This window comes from Ovis aries, chromosome 9 (genome assembly GCF_016772045.2).
Source record: "Ovis aries strain OAR_USU_Benz2616 breed Rambouillet chromosome 9, ARS-UI_Ramb_v3.0, whole genome shotgun sequence".
Taxonomy (NCBI): Eukaryota; Metazoa; Chordata; class Mammalia; order Artiodactyla; family Bovidae; genus Ovis; species Ovis aries.
Genome location: NC_056062.1, coordinates 19,597,918 through 19,614,653, shown reverse-complemented (window position 1 = coordinate 19,614,653; position 16,736 = coordinate 19,597,918). Strand labels below are relative to the sequence as shown.

General features: G+C 47.7%; 1 protein-coding gene across 3 annotated transcripts in view; it reads left to right on the top strand.

Annotated features, from left to right (window-relative positions):
• Positions 1-2,972: 2,972 nt before the first annotated feature.
• Positions 2,973-16,736, top strand: part of KHDRBS3 (KH RNA binding domain containing, signal transduction associated 3) — a 161,576-nt gene continuing 147,812 nt past the window's right edge. For all 3 annotated transcript variants that reach the window (XR_006060786.2, XR_006060785.2, XM_015097718.4), the window contains exon 1: positions 2,973-3,514. Coding sequence is in view for 1 of the 3 variants with exons in the window: in XM_015097718.4 (XP_014953204.2) it covers positions 3,427-3,514 (88 nt within the window). In the remaining 2 variants the exon portion in view is untranslated. The remainder of the gene's footprint in view (positions 3,515-16,736) is intronic.

Genomic DNA, 16,736 nt, shown 5'->3' with positions numbered 1-16,736 from the left:
TCTTGGACGGCTCTGAGAGAAGGAGGGGCTGGAGCAGAAGATTCAGTGCCTTTGCTCTCGGCTTCCCGGTGTACAGCCCTCCTCCCCAGCTGCTGGTGAGACGTGTCCGCCAACTGTTTGGATGCAGGAGGGGAGGAGCTGGTCTCCAGTGTCCCAGGTTGCTGCCTGCGAGGGCAGGACAGGGAAGGGAGGAGAGGAGGCTTTGAGGTCCCATGGGTCTGGGACCGCTCCCTGACATCAGTGGCACTTAAGCAGGTATTAAACTTCTCTGGGCCTCAGTGTCCTCACCTGTAAGTGCTAATGAACAGTATCTTCCCTACAGGGTGTTGAGAGAAAGGAAAATAGTGGGTACAAAGACCCTGGCATCCCACCTGGCACAAAGCAAATGCTCAATAAAAACAGCAGTTATTCCATGGCTGGAATGTCACGGGGGCAGAAGGTCTGAATGGAAAGGAGGGTCTTAGACCACGTGGTGAGGGGAGCAGCTGAATACTGGCTCCTACTCCTCCCCTGGGATTGTGTGTGTGTGTGTGCACGTGCTAAGTCGTGCCCGACTTTGCAACCCTATGGACTATAGCCCGCTAGGCTCCTCTGTCCATGGGATTCTGCAGCCAAGAATACTGGAGTGGGCTGCCATTTCCTACCCTGGGGATCTTCCTGACCCAGGGATCAACCCTGTATCTCTTCCATTGGCAGGTGAATTCCAGACTCTCTCCTTCTCCCTTCCTCCCTTGAAAAGTGGCTGTCAGGGGCTCACACCCTAGAAAGCAAAGTCTGTGATAAAGGCATGGAAGTCAGAGGTCTGTGCATTCCACTCGAATTTTAAAGGAGAAAACATTTCCCCTTAAATCCTTCCAACTTGCCCTCAAGGACTGCTGGCATAAGCCCTGTTTTGAAGAGGTGAACTGTGAAGCTCAGACAGGTTATTTAGCTGAGGATGCACAGTGGTCAGAGAGGAGCTGGGACTGCAGAGTGTCTGCCCAGCCACACTCTGGACCCCAGTCAGAAACAGTGGTGCCAGGCCTTTCACTTGGTATGCTGGGGCGATGCAAGTGCCCCCAGGAGCTACAGTTGAAGGGAAGGAGAGGCTCAGAAGACCCAGGAAACAGCAATCCAGGGGTGAAAACCCAACAAAGAACTGCTAAGCACTGGCTATGTATGCTGGACACTTTATGGGGATTTCCTTAAGAGGTGATACATTTTATCTTCATGACTCTCTTAGGAAATAGGCTCTATTATCATTTCCACTTTATAGATGAGGAAGATGAGGCACAGAGAGGTGGAGTATCTTGCCCAAGATAGCACAGCTAGTGAGCAACTGAGCCATGATTCTAAATGCAGGCTCTCTGGTCCCAGAGGCTACATACTGAACTGTCTCATCTGACAGCCTCTTGCAAGTTTAGACCAAAGAGAGACATGAAGAAGATTCTTACTGGGACTCTGGAATGGCACCTCACCAGGAGTCAGTTCCATCTAGGGGTGGAGCTTGAGAATGAAGGAAGTTCACACTTCGGGCTGGGACCTAGAGCAGCGTAGAGCTCCTTGATTCCCGCCCCAAGCATCTCTGGGTATAGTGTGTGCTCAGTCACTAAATCGTGTCCCACCTGATGCTTTGCGATCTCACGGACTGAAAGAATACTGGAGTGGGTTGTCATTTCTTTCTCCAAGGCATCGTCCCAACCCAGGAATTGAACCCTGAATCTCCTGCCTTGGCAGGTGGATTCTTCCTCCCATGCCATCAGGGAGGCCCCCCTTGGGTGTTGTCACCTCTATTTGCATCAAGAGTACAGCCAGTTGCCTGGGGGCTTGGGAGGAAGACCTGCTCCCAGAGGAGTGGCATGTCTATGGCTTATTCCTTCATCACACATTTCTGGTGCCCCTACACCCGTCCTAGGCCACTAGGTGCTGGGGATCCTTCCCCATAAAAGAAAGCTCTAGCCCTGTCTGTGAGGTGCTCATGGTCTGGGGAAAACAGAATCAGAGTTCTCCGTGAGTGAGGCCTGACCAGCGCTGGTGGGACACAGAACAGGTACCACTTTGTTGGGGAAGTCCTGGAAGGCTGTCCAAGAACAGGGACGTAGAGGCCCGGACTTGAGGTGGGATATGATGGGGCAAAGGCAGGACAGACTCGGAGTCTTCGGGCCCCGCCACTGACTCTACCTGGGATATCTGAAAACGGTCCGATGGAGGATTTGTCGAGGTGGGTGGCTGTGCGTAAACGAAAGGAGGACGGCAGCACCCACGTGCGTCCAGGGGACTGCGCCCCAGAGGGGACGGGCTGCGGCTCCCTGCCCCGCCTCCGGACTCGGCGGATTTCTGCGCGAAGAGAATGACAACCCGGCGGCAAGCGGAATGACAAAGCCGACCTGAAGGGCACGCGCTTTTATGTAATCGACCTCGGTTCCAAGGGTCTCACGGGTTGGCGCTGAGCGCAAGAGGCACCCACCGAGGCAGGACGGCTGGGCGCCCACGTTATTTCCTAGCAAACAGGAGCAGGGGAGGCAAAGCGAGCTAAGTTATGGAAGTCCAGGGAGCTTGAGAGCAGGGCAGCTCGCCCCGCCGCCCTTTCCCAGAGCCCGCGGCGGCGAGCCCGGGTGCTCCTCGGCGTCCTTCTCCGCCCGGCCCCTGAGCCGAGCGCGCAGCCCTCCTCCCGGGATCGCTCGCTGGGTGACCTTGGGCGAGCCGCTTGACCTCTCTGGGCGCAGTTGCCCGGGTTCTGCGTCTCGGCCCGCCGTGGCCGAGCCGCGCGGCGCTCCGCGCACGCCTCCCAGGGAGCTGCGGACCGGCGCGGCGCCGGCGGGAGGCCCCCGGGACGCCCCTCCCGGGCTCGGTCGCGTAGCCGGGAGCGGCCCCACCAGGCGGCGCGCCGCAGCGGGCGGCGGGCGGCAGGGCGCGGGGCACAGTGCGCAGGCGCGGCGGGCGGGGCGGGGCCGGGCGCGGCGGGCGGGGCCGGGCGCTCGGCTCCGCGGCTCAGAGAGCGCGGGGCGGCGCGCGGCGTGCGGGTCGCTGCTGAGCTCCGCGCCGGCGCCGGCTGGCGGGGCTCGCCGGGGACTGTGTCCAGTTCGCGGAGCGCGCCGCCGGCTCGGCCGGAGGGCCGCCTGATCGCTCCGGCCCGTGGCGGGAGCGCGGAGCCCGCGTCTGGGAGGCGGCGGCCGCCAGCGCGGGGCCGTCGGCGGCCAACCCCCGGGGACCAGGGCTGCGCGGCCGGTTCCCGCCCCGCGCCGCCGCCGCCGCCACCGCCTCCGCCGCCGCCGCCGTCCCCGGGCCGACTGCTCGGCTTGGCTCCGCCGCGCCCCGCGCCGCCCCACCGCGGCGTCCGGCCCGGGTTCCGCGCCGCTGGGGCGCGGGCGGGGTCGGGGGTTGCGGGGCCGCCGCCGCCGCCCGCCCGCCTGGAGTCCGCGTCCCGGGCCCGGGCGGCCGGCGAGCATGGAGGAGAAGTACCTGCCGGAGCTGATGGCGGAGAAAGACTCCCTGGACCCATCCTTCACGCACGCCCTGCGGCTGGTGAACCAAGGTGAGGGCGCGCGCCGGCCGGCTGGCCGACCGACCGACCGACCGTTAACGGTCGCCCACGGCCGTTGGGGACCCGGGAGCGGCGGGCTGGGGGGAGGGGTGGGGGGCTGGAGACTGGGGGGCGTCGGGCCCGGGGGCGAGGCGCAGGTGTTGGGGGGTGCGGAGCCGTGGCAGCGAGCTGGCCGTCGACCTCGGGGCGACCGGAGGGGACCCAGGTCGCAATCTGGCGGGGGGCGCTGATTCGGGTGGGGATGTGGGACACCTAGGGGAAGCCGGAGTGTTGTGTGCGCGTTGTGGGGAGACGCGGGAAGGGAGGCAGGCTGGGCGTTTGGATGCGACTTGAAGGGAATCTGTGGGGGACTCGAGGGTACCCCAGGGAAACTTGCGGGTGGGGCACCACGAGCATCTGGGGGCTTCGTTGGGGCGGGGGTTGAATGAGCTCATTGGAGGGGAGAATGGGGCGGTGGGGGGCACCAGGGAACTAGTTGCGTTTGGTTAGAGAGCTGGAGAAAGAACTCGAGGAAAATGGAAGGATTCGAGGGGATCGGAAGCAGAAGAGGTGAAGGGAACAGGTGCTTGGATTGTTGGTGAAGTTTGAGGACCTCGGAAGAGGTTTGGGGTCAGAACCCCCGGCACGTTGGAGGAGCAGGGCCCGCTTTCCCGGTTCCCTCTTCATTCCTCTCTCTCTCTCTCTCTCTCTCTCTCTTTCTCTTTCTCTCGCGGGTCCGGGCTCTCGCCGCCCTCCCCGCGGGTGGGCAGCTCACACCTAGCCTTGCAGGCCGGCCCTTGGAGAGTCATCGGGGGGCGGGAAGAGACCCACGCAGGAGAGTCTGCTTCTTGACTTGCCTGTCCTCTCTCTGGGAGGCTCTGGGTGGGTCACCCTCACTGGGGGCCGGCTCGGGGTTGAGAACACTGGCCAAGGAGCCTTTGCTGCTTGTGCCATTTTAGCGCGCCTCGGGCCAGCTCAGGGCGTGAGCCGCCCCGGGAAGTACCGGACGCGGGGTGCCCCGGCGTACGGAGGCGTGCCCGCCCAGGACGGCGTTCCCTGGCTTGTTCCTTCTCCAGCTTCCCGAGTAATCTGCCGGGATGGACGGTAAATGAAGCCCGCCTTCCCCAGAGCGATGTCCTTCATCCCCTCCTGGATCTGGAATGCGTGTTTCAGATAAAGATGGGTTTGGGAGCCGTTGGTATGCTTTTTCTCTGGGTGATGGCACAGACCATCCGGCAGAGGTTATCCCGTCAGATCTGTTACCTTTTGCACGAATCACTGTGCCTTGAGGGTCTGTGGTTCCCGACTCAGCCGGGTCTGCTGATCTTCATGCTGACCCTGGCTTTTTGATTGTTGAAAGTGGAAGATGAGGCAGACATATTCTATTTGAATATAGGTGTCTATATTTTACAATAGCGACCTCCGGTATTTGCCTATTGCAACCCGTTCTTCCTAGTAGGGTGTGTGTGTGGTCGAGTGAGGGTCTTGGTGGAGGGACTGACTGTCTGCAAGAATTTAAGCTTGGTATTTAATTTGTTGAACAGAGATGGGTTCACTGAGCTTTCCCATTTTAATTGTAGGCTTATTTTTATTTCTTTAATAAAACGGGCTTGTGAAAAAGTAATGGCTATGCGTTGCAGAAAGCGAATTTTAAGTTTTATTGCCATGCTCTTGTGAACAGTTGGGTTTGTACTCCTCTCTCTTTGTGATTTACATATATCTTTTGTTGCCTGCTGGGCTGTCATCTCTATGAAAGAAATTTCTTTGTACGTTGTGTGAGATCATTGGCATTAGAAATATTCTGGATTGTGGAATGAAGTGTATTTTTCTGAATAAAGAAGCTGAGTCAAAGTTAGGTTGTACTCAATTAAAGAAGCAGTTTTAACAAAAGTGTAGTAAGTTATCTTATTTTGAAAGTCAGAACTAATTTTCTGTGCCAGGTTGCTGTGGCATTCATTTTGCTAATACATTTGGAATTCTTTTGGTTTCTTTGTTTTTACCTGTGGTAATTGCTTCCAATTATTTGAAACAGATCTTGGGCAATGTTGCCATTTAGTTGTTTTTTTTTTTTAGGTGTTAAACCTGATTACCTTACTTTTTCATCAAAAATGTAATTCTTGCAAGAGGTACATTTCTTACATTGAACAGTTAGGGAAGTAACTTATTCAGATATTCTTATTACTGTTAATTTAGATTTCTTCAGACTGAAATGTTTTCCCCTTAAATCACAGGCTGCTTTCTGGAATGCAGAGCTCTATCATTTAAAATATTAATTATGCTGTTACGTAACTCCAGAATTACAAGTGGCATTTCTGAAACACGGTGTCTTAAATCTGAATTGATTATTATAAAGCTTTGATTTTAAATCTGATAATCATTTTGTGATTGACTACCAAGAGCATTTTTATTCTTTTTTTAATCTGTATTTTTGACTATTTCCCTCTAAAGGGAGGCATCTGTTTTTCAGATGAATCTTGATACTAGGATGGGTATTCAGGCACTAACTTATAAATGGTAATGGGTCACACCTTTATTTTATTATGGAGTGGCCTGTGATAAGTAGACTTGACGCTTAACATCACCAAATGCTGTCAGTACCTTTGTATAGTGTTCTCAAGTTTCCCAGGCTCTTTGAGGCACAGCTGTCTGCTTGTGTTCTCACACTCAGCCCTAGTGAGGCAGACGTTGATGTCTCTGTTTTTCTGGGGAGGCAGCTGGCAGGTGACTGAGATAGGTGAGTCTGAACTCAGGTCTTTGGTCTCATAAGGCCATTGTTCTCCACACTCAGACTTTCTCCAAAAGACGGCACTGAGGCACTTCACAGATGGGAATTTAAAACCCTGCCAAAGCCATAGAACTAATATGCTTGTTTCCTGTTGACTTCCTGTTGATTTTCTAAAAACATTTGTTTCTGTGCTTGTCTAGTGGTCTTCTTTGAAGAAACAAGCTTTCATGGTAGATATTTCCTACAGGATTCTAGTCAAGAGGCATTTTTGAGTTAAAGCCCTTTGGGGACCAATATATGATTTTAGTAATCAACACAGTGTGATAGTGTTGATAAATGAGGTGTGTTCATTTTTTAAAAATTCGGCATTTGTAAACACTGATAGCTGAATTACCTTTTTTTCCCTCTAATTATATTCCAAGTAAGAACTTGAGCTGGAATCACAAGATATATACTTCTATGCTAACATAGGTTGGTTTTTACACTTTTTCCAGGCTTATTCTTCCTAGTGGGCATTTGTTCTTGGCTTTTATTGCAATTTTCTCAGGATAAATTTTCCTTCTTCCCACCCCCTCAAATATTGAATGCTCTTGTTTCTCTGCCAAAAATAACACGTGATGTTAACTTGATGTCAAAACTAAATCAAATAAAATAAACTTTTTTTTAAATCCCCACCTCCATTGCCTGTAGAGTGAGTTGACATTGCAGTTTCTTGCCAAGGAGGTTAATTGGAGATGAAAGTTGCATTCCGTGTTTTATATTATATTTGCTACTAGGGGATGTGCTGACTCTTACTAAAAACATCTTCAGAAATGTCTTACGCATTATAATTTAATCCAGTTCTTTGGTCTTGCATTGGATGGTTTTCAGTCCAAGCCAAGTAACCATTAAATAAGATTACATAACCCTGTATTTTTAATTATCTGATATAATATATGCTTTGGTGGCTGGTTCATTGCCAAGTTATATTTAGGGTTGGTTACAAGAGGAAGTGGAGCAGAAGATTCCAGGTTATGGTGGTCTGTCCAGTGGAGAAGGAAATGGCAACCCACCTCCAGTATTCTTGCCTAGAGAATTCCATGGGCAGAGAAGCTTGCTGGGCTACCATCCATAGGGTTGCACAGAGTTGGACACAACTGAAGTGACTTAGCATGCACGCATGCGTTAATGTCCAGATAAATTTCTTTGTTGGTGTTTCAAAATAAGTGTTTTCATATTACATCAGTTTCTCTTAATAATGAGATTCTTAGCATTACTTAGGATATACGTGTGGGATAAACATATATGAAGGAAGGATCATTATTTTGCCTTATGTGCTTCTCTTTGTACAATAAAGCTCGATGACTTAAGAGTTTCACTTTGGGGGACCCTTTCTGGAAATTGTTTTGGTTGCTTGTGTGTTGTCAAGCGTGTAAAGTAGAAGAATGAGAGTGAAGGTTGCAGAATTCCATTTATCTGTGGTGCCTTCACGCCATAGCGTGCACTTCTCTGTTTCATTCAGGGAAAAGTGTGGTTATTTAGTTTCTGATATTTTCTTAGGCTTATCAGGTTTTGCTTTTTGTAAGAAAATGGATGGAATGACTCACATATTTACTCTTTGACTCACATATTTAGATAAGTCATTTTCTATAGTGTTATGACTCAGAAGGATCCAGTGATGGTCAGTTACAGTGTTTTGGTATCCAGACACTAGTAGCAGGTTTATTGAGAACCTACCTCGCAGGGTGTTTTTGCTGGTCCTGGACTGAGAGAGGGAAAAATTTCAGCCTCTACTCCTGAGGAATATCTGCTCTCTTCTGCATCAGATTGAGAGTGGCTTTTAGTGTTTAGATGCCCTCTCCTTTCCAGAGGAATGTCTTATTAGCCTTCAACTGTCCTTTTGAACTATTTTGTGACAAGGTGGTTTAGATTTAACTCTCGTTCTAGAAGCATTTACGAGGTACTTCTCCACACTCACCCATGTCTATAATCTTAATACTGAGAACAGACAAAAATGTAGAGACTTTTAGCCCAATATATCACTTGTAGAAATGGAGATTCCAACAGTGACTTACCCAGAGTGACATACTGACAGAATGTCCGAGGGGATGTTCAGGCTTTGTTGTTTTCCACATCACACGGACCTTTGGATGTATGAAGGGTCAAACTGTGATGATAAAGGTAGTTAATGACAGAAGGGGGATTAAAACTCTGGCCTTTTATGTGCAGTTTGTTCTTGTCTCTCTAGCTTGTGCTGGAGTTGAAAGACGAACTATATAGCATCCATTGTTATACTGATACTTTATCCTTCAAGTTTCTTTTTTTTTTTTTTTCCTCCAAGTTTCTGCTGTAGATATCTTGTCTGACCACTTCCCTCCCTCCATGGGCTAGAGTGCCTGTTTCTGGTCCTGAAGCAGGTGGTGCCTAACTCTGATGGGATGATAGTCACCACAATGTACTATTTGGATCTCTGTCTTCCCTGGAGAGTGTGAGCTGTTCGGGAGGTAAGGCTTGGTCTTAACCTATCTTTGTGTCTTCAGAATCTCATATGGTTCTTGGTCTGTAGCCCTTGTAAACTCCAGTCTTCGTTTCAGCGTTGTTTTAATTCTCATAAAGGTAGAAGAATCAGAAAGTATTTGGAGTTTAGCAGTCCTTAAGGCCTTTGCTTTTTACCACTTTAGAGACCTGGCTGAGTAGGGGTAGGAGGAAGTCCCCAACAGGTGTGCAGGCAGGCACGGGAGGGGTTTCTAAGTGAATTGCAGTGTTGAATAAGCATGAGAGCATCCCAGGGCTCACTCCATGGGGTGGGCTGTAGGGGTCCTTCTCAGGAGGTGAGGAGATCTTATCAGATCTGCTTGGAATCCTGTGATTATTTACTTTTATTCTTTCTTGAGGAACTTATTAGGCAGTGCATTCTAACATTGTTAGCTCTCCTTGCCTAAACTAATGAGATTTCTCATGACAGATTTAAACCAGAAGTTGGGTGACCCTCGTCACTTGCTGAATAAGCCTTACCTGAAGGAGTTAATCTTCACTCTCAGATGCCACACAGACCCTCAAAGCTCAGGAGTAGTGGTGGTTGTGGATGGAACGCCAGCAGCAGTTTGGATGTCACAAGACCCTTTGCTTGTTGTCATCATTCCCCCTGAGTGGAGACAGAATGGCTTATGTGTTTTACCAAGAAACAGAAGTAGAGTGTTGGTGGCTTTGAGATAATGATCATAATCAGTTGAGTCGCTCAGTCGTGTCCGACTCTTTTTGACCCCGTGAATCGCAGCACGCCAGGCCTCCCTGTCCACCACCAACTCCCGGAGTTCACTCAGACTCACGTCCATCGAGTCCGTGATGCCATCCAGCCATCTCATCTTCTGTCGTCCCCTTCTCCTCCTGCCCCCAATCCCTCCCAGCATCAGAGTCTTTTCCAATGAGCCAACTCTTCTCATGAGGTGGCCAAAGTGCTGGAGTTTCAGCTTTAGCATCATTCCTTCCAAAGAAATCCCAGGGCTGATCTCCTTCAGAATGGACTGGTTGGATCTCCCTGCAGTCCAAGGGACTCTCAAGAGTCTTCTCCAACACCACAGTTCAAAAGCATCAATTCTTCGGCACTCAACCTTCTTCACAATCCAACTCTCACATCCATACATGGCTACTGGAAAAACCATAAAAGCTGCCAAATGGAGGGCCTCTGTGCCTGGTGCTTCCTGTGCATTATCTCCAGTCCCCACAAGATCTTGGAAGGTAGCTGATTTTATCCCCTGCCTGTGTCCTTTGTTTTTTCAGATGAGGCATCTGAGGCTCTAAAGGGTGCACAGTCCTCAGGCTGAACTTCTAAATCAAGCCATCTTGTGTTTTGATAAGGTACTTTAAGAAGAGACTCAAAGACAGAACCCACCATTGTTGTTTGTTTTTAAATAAGGGTTTCATTACAGTGAAAGCCAGTTAGGAAGTTCCCTTTGTGATGATGAATTTTTAAAAGAGGTTTCCCCAAATGTATTTTACTAAAAAGGCAAGCTCCCTTTTTTCCTATGTTCTCCAGCAGTACTTTACAGTTTTTAGTAAGCATGCAAGGTAAGGAGTTTTACTTATGTATATTCTAGTAATCATGGATCAAGTAGGAAACCTTTCTGTATTGAAATAAGTCAATTCTTGATGAAACTCTCTGTCTCTTAGAGACAGAGCTCTCTGTGTTTAAATACTTTTGCAGAAACAGTTGGTGTGATATCAGGGATTTAGAGGCAGTTTATGGTATGTTTTAAAAATTCCCCATCTTTTAAAAATAGGCTCATAAAAGAAAAAAAATACCAAGAATATACAAGAACATAGTCCCACAGATAATGGTTTTAAAAGGCTCTGTGAAGGAAGTGGGGTATGTTTGAATATACTTGATTACAATTGTCAATAATACTAGTTACTGTTTATCAAGAACCTTTTTTGGGTTAGATGGTTTATGTACATGGTTTCATTTAATTTTCTTAACAGTCTTGAAAGAGTAAATCATTTTATCTTATATTGTAGATGAGGAAGCTGAGGGCAGGGAGGTTAAATAATTTGCATAATGTCAGACAGCTAATAAGTGGTAAGCCAGGATTCAGATCTTTATCTACCCCCTGCAGAGTGCTGTGTGCTCCAGCAGAGGTGGGGGCTTTCCTTGTGGCTGGGCTTTCCTGTTGACTTTCCTGGGAGAACCTCGGCCATGCAGCTCTTAAAGTGAGCTGCCTGGCACTGGCCTGGCGTTCTGTGAGCAGGGCAGACTGTACAGCCGGCAGGTAGTGCAGTGACTGTGCAGGGTAGGAACTGCGTGACCACAGGCAGCTTGGAAAATCTGGCGGATGCCTTTACATGGGAAACGGCACTGCTTCACAGGGAAGAGCTGCCAGAGGAGTCACGGGATTCTGGCAGGTAACGACTTTCTAGGCTGTGACCCTGTACCAGTTCCTTAGCTTCCTGGAGCCGAAGTTTCTCGTCTAACATTGGAGACCTTATACCTCCTCTGTGGGGTGGCCGTTTTCGATGGCATGTAAGTACCGTGTCCTGAACAAACATTACCTGCTCGTTTCAAAGAATTGCCCGAGACAGGTGTGTGCATACAGGCATCACTTTCCAGACATAAAGTATATAATAATAACTCAATGCATAAATCATCCAGTCTCCTTCCTCAGGGTAATTTTATGTTATTAAAATGATTTTAGTTTTCCAATCCTGGAGATACTGAAGGGGAAACTCATTCTTTAGGAAGCCTCTTTCATTAATATCATGTACAAAATTAGCAGCAGCTCTGACTGGTTTTTATTATGCTAGTCAAGATGCAGCACCTGAGGCTCCCATTAACAAATGAGGCTTCCATAAACAGATTTATGACTGCACATCTTAAAACATGTCTGGACATTCAGCAGCCGCTCTCCACAGGCACAGGGTATCTTGCTCTGAATTGGTAAGCTGTAAATTTCCATAATTTTTTGCATTTCCATAATTTTTCGCCAGTCAGCCCCTGCTGCTATTTTAAGAACTTTAAAAGGTGTTCTTGGCATATTATTGATGTTCTTCCTTGGTGTGATAAAGAGTTGTGAGTGTGTGAGAGCTCTCTTTTTGATGTGAATCTTACACTTGGGGTCACTATTGGTTCACGCGCCGTGGAGAAATTGTAATGCAGGAGAGAGGGGACGGTTTCCATCCTGTCATTTTCCCTTGTTCTCCGGCTACTTCAGTTACTTGGCGCCCCTGTGCCCTGCTCTTCTTCCACTAGATGGCGCTCCGTATAGCCCAGTCACCCTCTGCATCTGCACAGAGGGCTTCATCTGAGCCGGTGTTAGTCCTGATCCATCATCAAGCTTGCGTTGCTTTGATATTCATGTACTGATACTAATCTTCCACATTGCTGATGTTTTAAGAGGCATACTCTCTAGCCAGCATTTTCAGAGCATCGAGATCAGTTTCTGTTTTGTGCCTAAGGTGTGCCTGGCATTGCTGCAAGGCCCTTTCCCATACATCACCTCCTGTAGTCCTGGTGGCTGCCTTGGGAAGCAGTTTTGCTGTTGTCATTCTACAGGCAAAGAAATGGAGGCTGGGGAGCTATATAACTTGTTCAGGGTCATGCAGCTAACTTGCAAAAACATTTTTTGGAGGAAAGTTTTGGGATAGTTTGACTTACGGCTGTTGGACATTGTGCTCTGTTGATTTTGTTGGGGAGAACTATAGTGCTGATGGTGATTTGCATTGGCATGTAGAAGTCAAATCCGTTGTGTGAGGAAGCAAACAGTGGCAGCCAGAGCTTTGTCAGCTGGTGTGGACACTGCTGCTTCCTTCTGCTTCTTTTGTCTCTTAACTCCTGTGGGCCCCCAGGTACAAAGCCATGGGGAACTTTGAACAAAGCTCTGATTCTGCTTTCAGTAATTTTAGCTGAAATATTAGATCGAGTCCATAGGAACTGAAAAATTTGTACTGAAGTTTCAACTCCATTCATTTATTTAATATTTGTTGAGTATCTGCCCTTCTGAATTGAACTGTTTGTTCTGGGCCAGTTACTTCTCTGAGCCTGTGTTCCCTTGTCTGCACATTGGCAGTAATGCCTGCCTTGTAGGTCATTGGGGCGAAATGACAATGATTTTGTATTTTTAAAACTTTATTAAAAATTTTTTAACGTATAGGATATAGGTATATTTTTATACCCAATATGAGATACTTATGCATTTATATTTATCTTCACTTTACATTTTTTTTTTCTGTCTGAATTGCATGCATCAGGTCATGGTCACCAACTTGTGTAGTGGGTTAGCTGCCAGTCATTTTTTAGGGCTGGCTGACTGCTGCCACCTTGTGCCACCCCTGTCCCTTTCTTCTGGTTGCATGGGCTCAGCAAACACAAACAGAAGCTTAGAAAAATCTCTCTCACTCTTTGTATGCTTCATTATGCAAACTGCAACTAACTAAAGATGATACTGAAATAAGATTCATATGAGTGGAAAAGGACACATGGTTAAGGACACAATTTTAAATCAGACAGACCTGAGTTCACATCTTAGCTCTGCTGCTTCTCTGTGTTGTGACTGTAGATGTGTGAACCCCTCTCAGCCTCAGTTTCCATGATGAAGAAATGGGCATGAACAGTTAATAAAGCCTCTGAAGTTTTTGTGGGATTTCAGTGAGGTGTGTGAAGAGCTGTGTCATGTCTTGCATCTAATAAGTGCAGAATAAATGGTAGCTGTTGCAACCCTCCTCCTCCTCAGTACCTTCTTCCTCCTCAGCACCCTCCTCCTCCTCCTCACCACCCTCCTCCTCACCACCCTCCTCTGCTGACCACCCTCCTCTGCTTACTGCCCTCCTCCTCCTCACCGCCCTCTTCCTCCTCACCAGCCCCCTCCTCCTCACCACCCTCCTCCTCTTCACCACCCTCCTCCTCACCATGCTCCTCCTCTTCTCCACCCTCCTCCTGCTCCCCACCATCCTTCTCCTCCCCACCCTCCTCCTCCTCACCACCCTCCCCCTCCTCACCATCATCCTCCTCTTCACCACCCTCCTCTTCATCACCACCACTATCATATTTTAATCAAAGAATCTGTCATCCAGTGGGGGAGATAAATGTGTAGGGGGAACAATTTTAAGAGTGTGTTAAGTGCTGTGGAAGAAGACATAGGGGCTTTAGGGGATCAGAATGACCTCTCTCATCTCAGGACCAAGCTAGGCTTTCTGGCAGAGGCTTTCTCAGAGAGGATTAGCTGCATGCAGAAATTGGAGGAAAGGACTTGGGCAGGGATAGGTAAAATTTCTGACTCCTCCAGGTTATTCATTCCTGTTTCCCATGTTTCCGTAACATCTTCACATTCCTGCTTGTCGTTGTGTGTTGTGCTTGTTTATCTGTCTTCTTTAGTCTCCCCCTCCCATTTTCCTTCCTGGTATTACAATTTTTATTTGAAAACAACTTTAAACTTACAGAGAGTTAAAAGAATAGTGCTAAAACCCCCGGTATACCCGTTTATCTGGATTCAGCAGTTGTGTACATTTTCCCATATTTGGCTTTGCCATTCTGTCTATTTTCATAACTCATTTGAGAGTAAGGGGTGTGTGTGTGTTATCTATCTTTACCCCTAATACCTAAGTACCTTTGTATTTTCTGAGATTAAGGGCTGTCTCTGATATAACTGTGCTTACCAGCTAACAGTGATGACAGCAGTTAGTCATTGTTTTGGTATTTTTATTATATAACTTATAGTCTATGTGCTATTCTTGCCAGTTGTTCCAGTTTTGTTTTTTATAGGATCAGAATCAAGACCACACATTGCATTCAGTTGTCAAGCATTTTAGTCTCTTAATTTGGAGCAGCTCCTCTGTCTTTTGCCTTTCATGGTATGCATATTTGAATACTACACAGGCCGGGTTTTTGTAGAGTCAGTGTGGCTTGTCTGTTTCTTCACATTTAGATTCATGTTGCGCACTCTGTTCATACTGTTAAAGCCAGTGGAGGTGATGGAATTCCAGTTGAGCTATTTCAGATCCTAAAAGATGATGCTGTGAAAGTGCTACATTCAATATGCCAGCAAATTTGGAAAACTCAGCAGTGGCCACAGGACTGGAAAAGTTTTCATTCCAATCCCAAAGAAAGGCAATGCCAAAGAATGTTCAAACTACCACATAATTGCACTCATCTCACACACTAGCAAAGTAATGTTCAAAATTCTCCAAGCCAGGCTTCAACAGTACATGACCTGAGAACTTTCAGATGTTCAAGTTGGATTTAGAAAAGTCAAAGGAACCAGTGATCAAATTGCCAGCATCTGTTGGGTCATCGAAAAAGCAAGAGAATTTCAGAAAAACATCTACTTCTGCTTTATTGACTACACAAAAGCCTTTGACTGTGTGGATCACAACAGACTGTGGAAAATTCTTAAAGAGATGGGAATACCAGACCACCTTACCTGCCTCCTGAGAAATCTGTATGCAGGTCCATATGGAACAACAGACTGGTCCCAAATTGGGAAAGGAGTATGTCAAGGCTGATATCGTCACCCTGCTTATTTAGCTTACGTACAGAATACATCATGGGAAATGCCAGGCTGGATGAAGCACAGGCTGAAATCAACACTGCTGGGAGAAACCTCAGATATGCAGATGACACCACCCTTATGGGAGAGAGTAAAGAAGAACTAAGAGCCTCTTGATGAAAGTGAAAGAGTAGAGTGAAAAAGTTGGCTTAAAACTCAACATTCAAAAAACTAAGATCATCATGGCATCCAGTCCCATCACTTCATGGCACATAGATGGGAAAACAATGGAAACAGTGAGAGACTTTATTTTCTTGGGCTCCAAAATCAGTGCAGATAGTGACTGCAGCCGTGAAATTAAAAGATGCTTGCTCCTTGGAAGAAAAGCTATGCCCAACCTAGACAGCATATTAAAAATAGAGACATTACTTTGCTGACAAAGGTCCATTTATTCAAAGCTGTGGTTTTTCCAGTAGTCACATATGAATGTGAGATTTGGACCATAAAGAAGACTGAGCGCTGAAGAATTGATGCTTTTGAAGTATGTTATTGGAAAAGACTCTTTGAGAGTCCCTTGGACTGCAAGGAGATCAAACCAGTCAGTTCTAAAGGAAGTCAGTCCTGAATATTCATTAGAAGGACTAGTGCTAAAACTGAAACTCCAGTCACTACTTTGGCCACCTGATACGAAGAACTGGCTCCTTAGAAAAGACCCTGAAGATGAGATGGTTGGATGGCATCACCAGTTTGATGGACATCAGTTTGAGCGAGTTCTGGGAGTTGGTGAGGGACAGGGAGGCCTGGCGTGCTGCAGTCCATGGGGTCGCAGAGTCAGACATAACTGAGCACTCTTGGCAGGAGCCACCAAGGTGATGGTGTGTCCTCCTCAATACGCCACAGCAGGAGGCACACGGTCTCAGTGCCACTTTATCCTGTCGTTATTGATGAGGCTGAGTTTTGTTCACTTGATGTAGGTGGTGCTGGTCTTGGCCCCTGTTAAGTTTACACTTTCCTTTTGTAATTAATTAGCACTTTTGTGGGGTGATGCTTTGAGACTGTGTAAATACTCCTTATTAAACTCTCCCTCACAAATTTTAGTACCCATTAATGTTTCTTACAGGAATTAATTATTACTGTGATGGTTCTAAAATGGTAATTTTTTCAGTCCGTCATTCTCTCTACATGTGTATTGGTTGACATTCTGCTGAAAGGGAACATTTTTATTTTTTTCTTTCCTTCTTTCATCTTCCCTACCCCTTGCCTGCCCTCCATCAGTTATCTGTATACATTCAGTTGGTTGTAGTCCCTCACCGTTACTGTATAAAGTGAGGATGTTAATCGCTAAGTTGTGTCTGACTTTTTGCAACCCCATGGACTTTAGCCCGCCAGACTCCTCTGTCTATAGGATATTCTAGACAAGAAGACTGGAGTGGGTTGCTCTTTCTTTCTTCAGGGGATATTCCTGACCCAGCAATGGAACCCACGTCTTCTGCACTGGCAGGCACAACCCTTTCTCTCAAATCCATAAAAAGTGGTCTTAAAGGTCTGTGTCTCA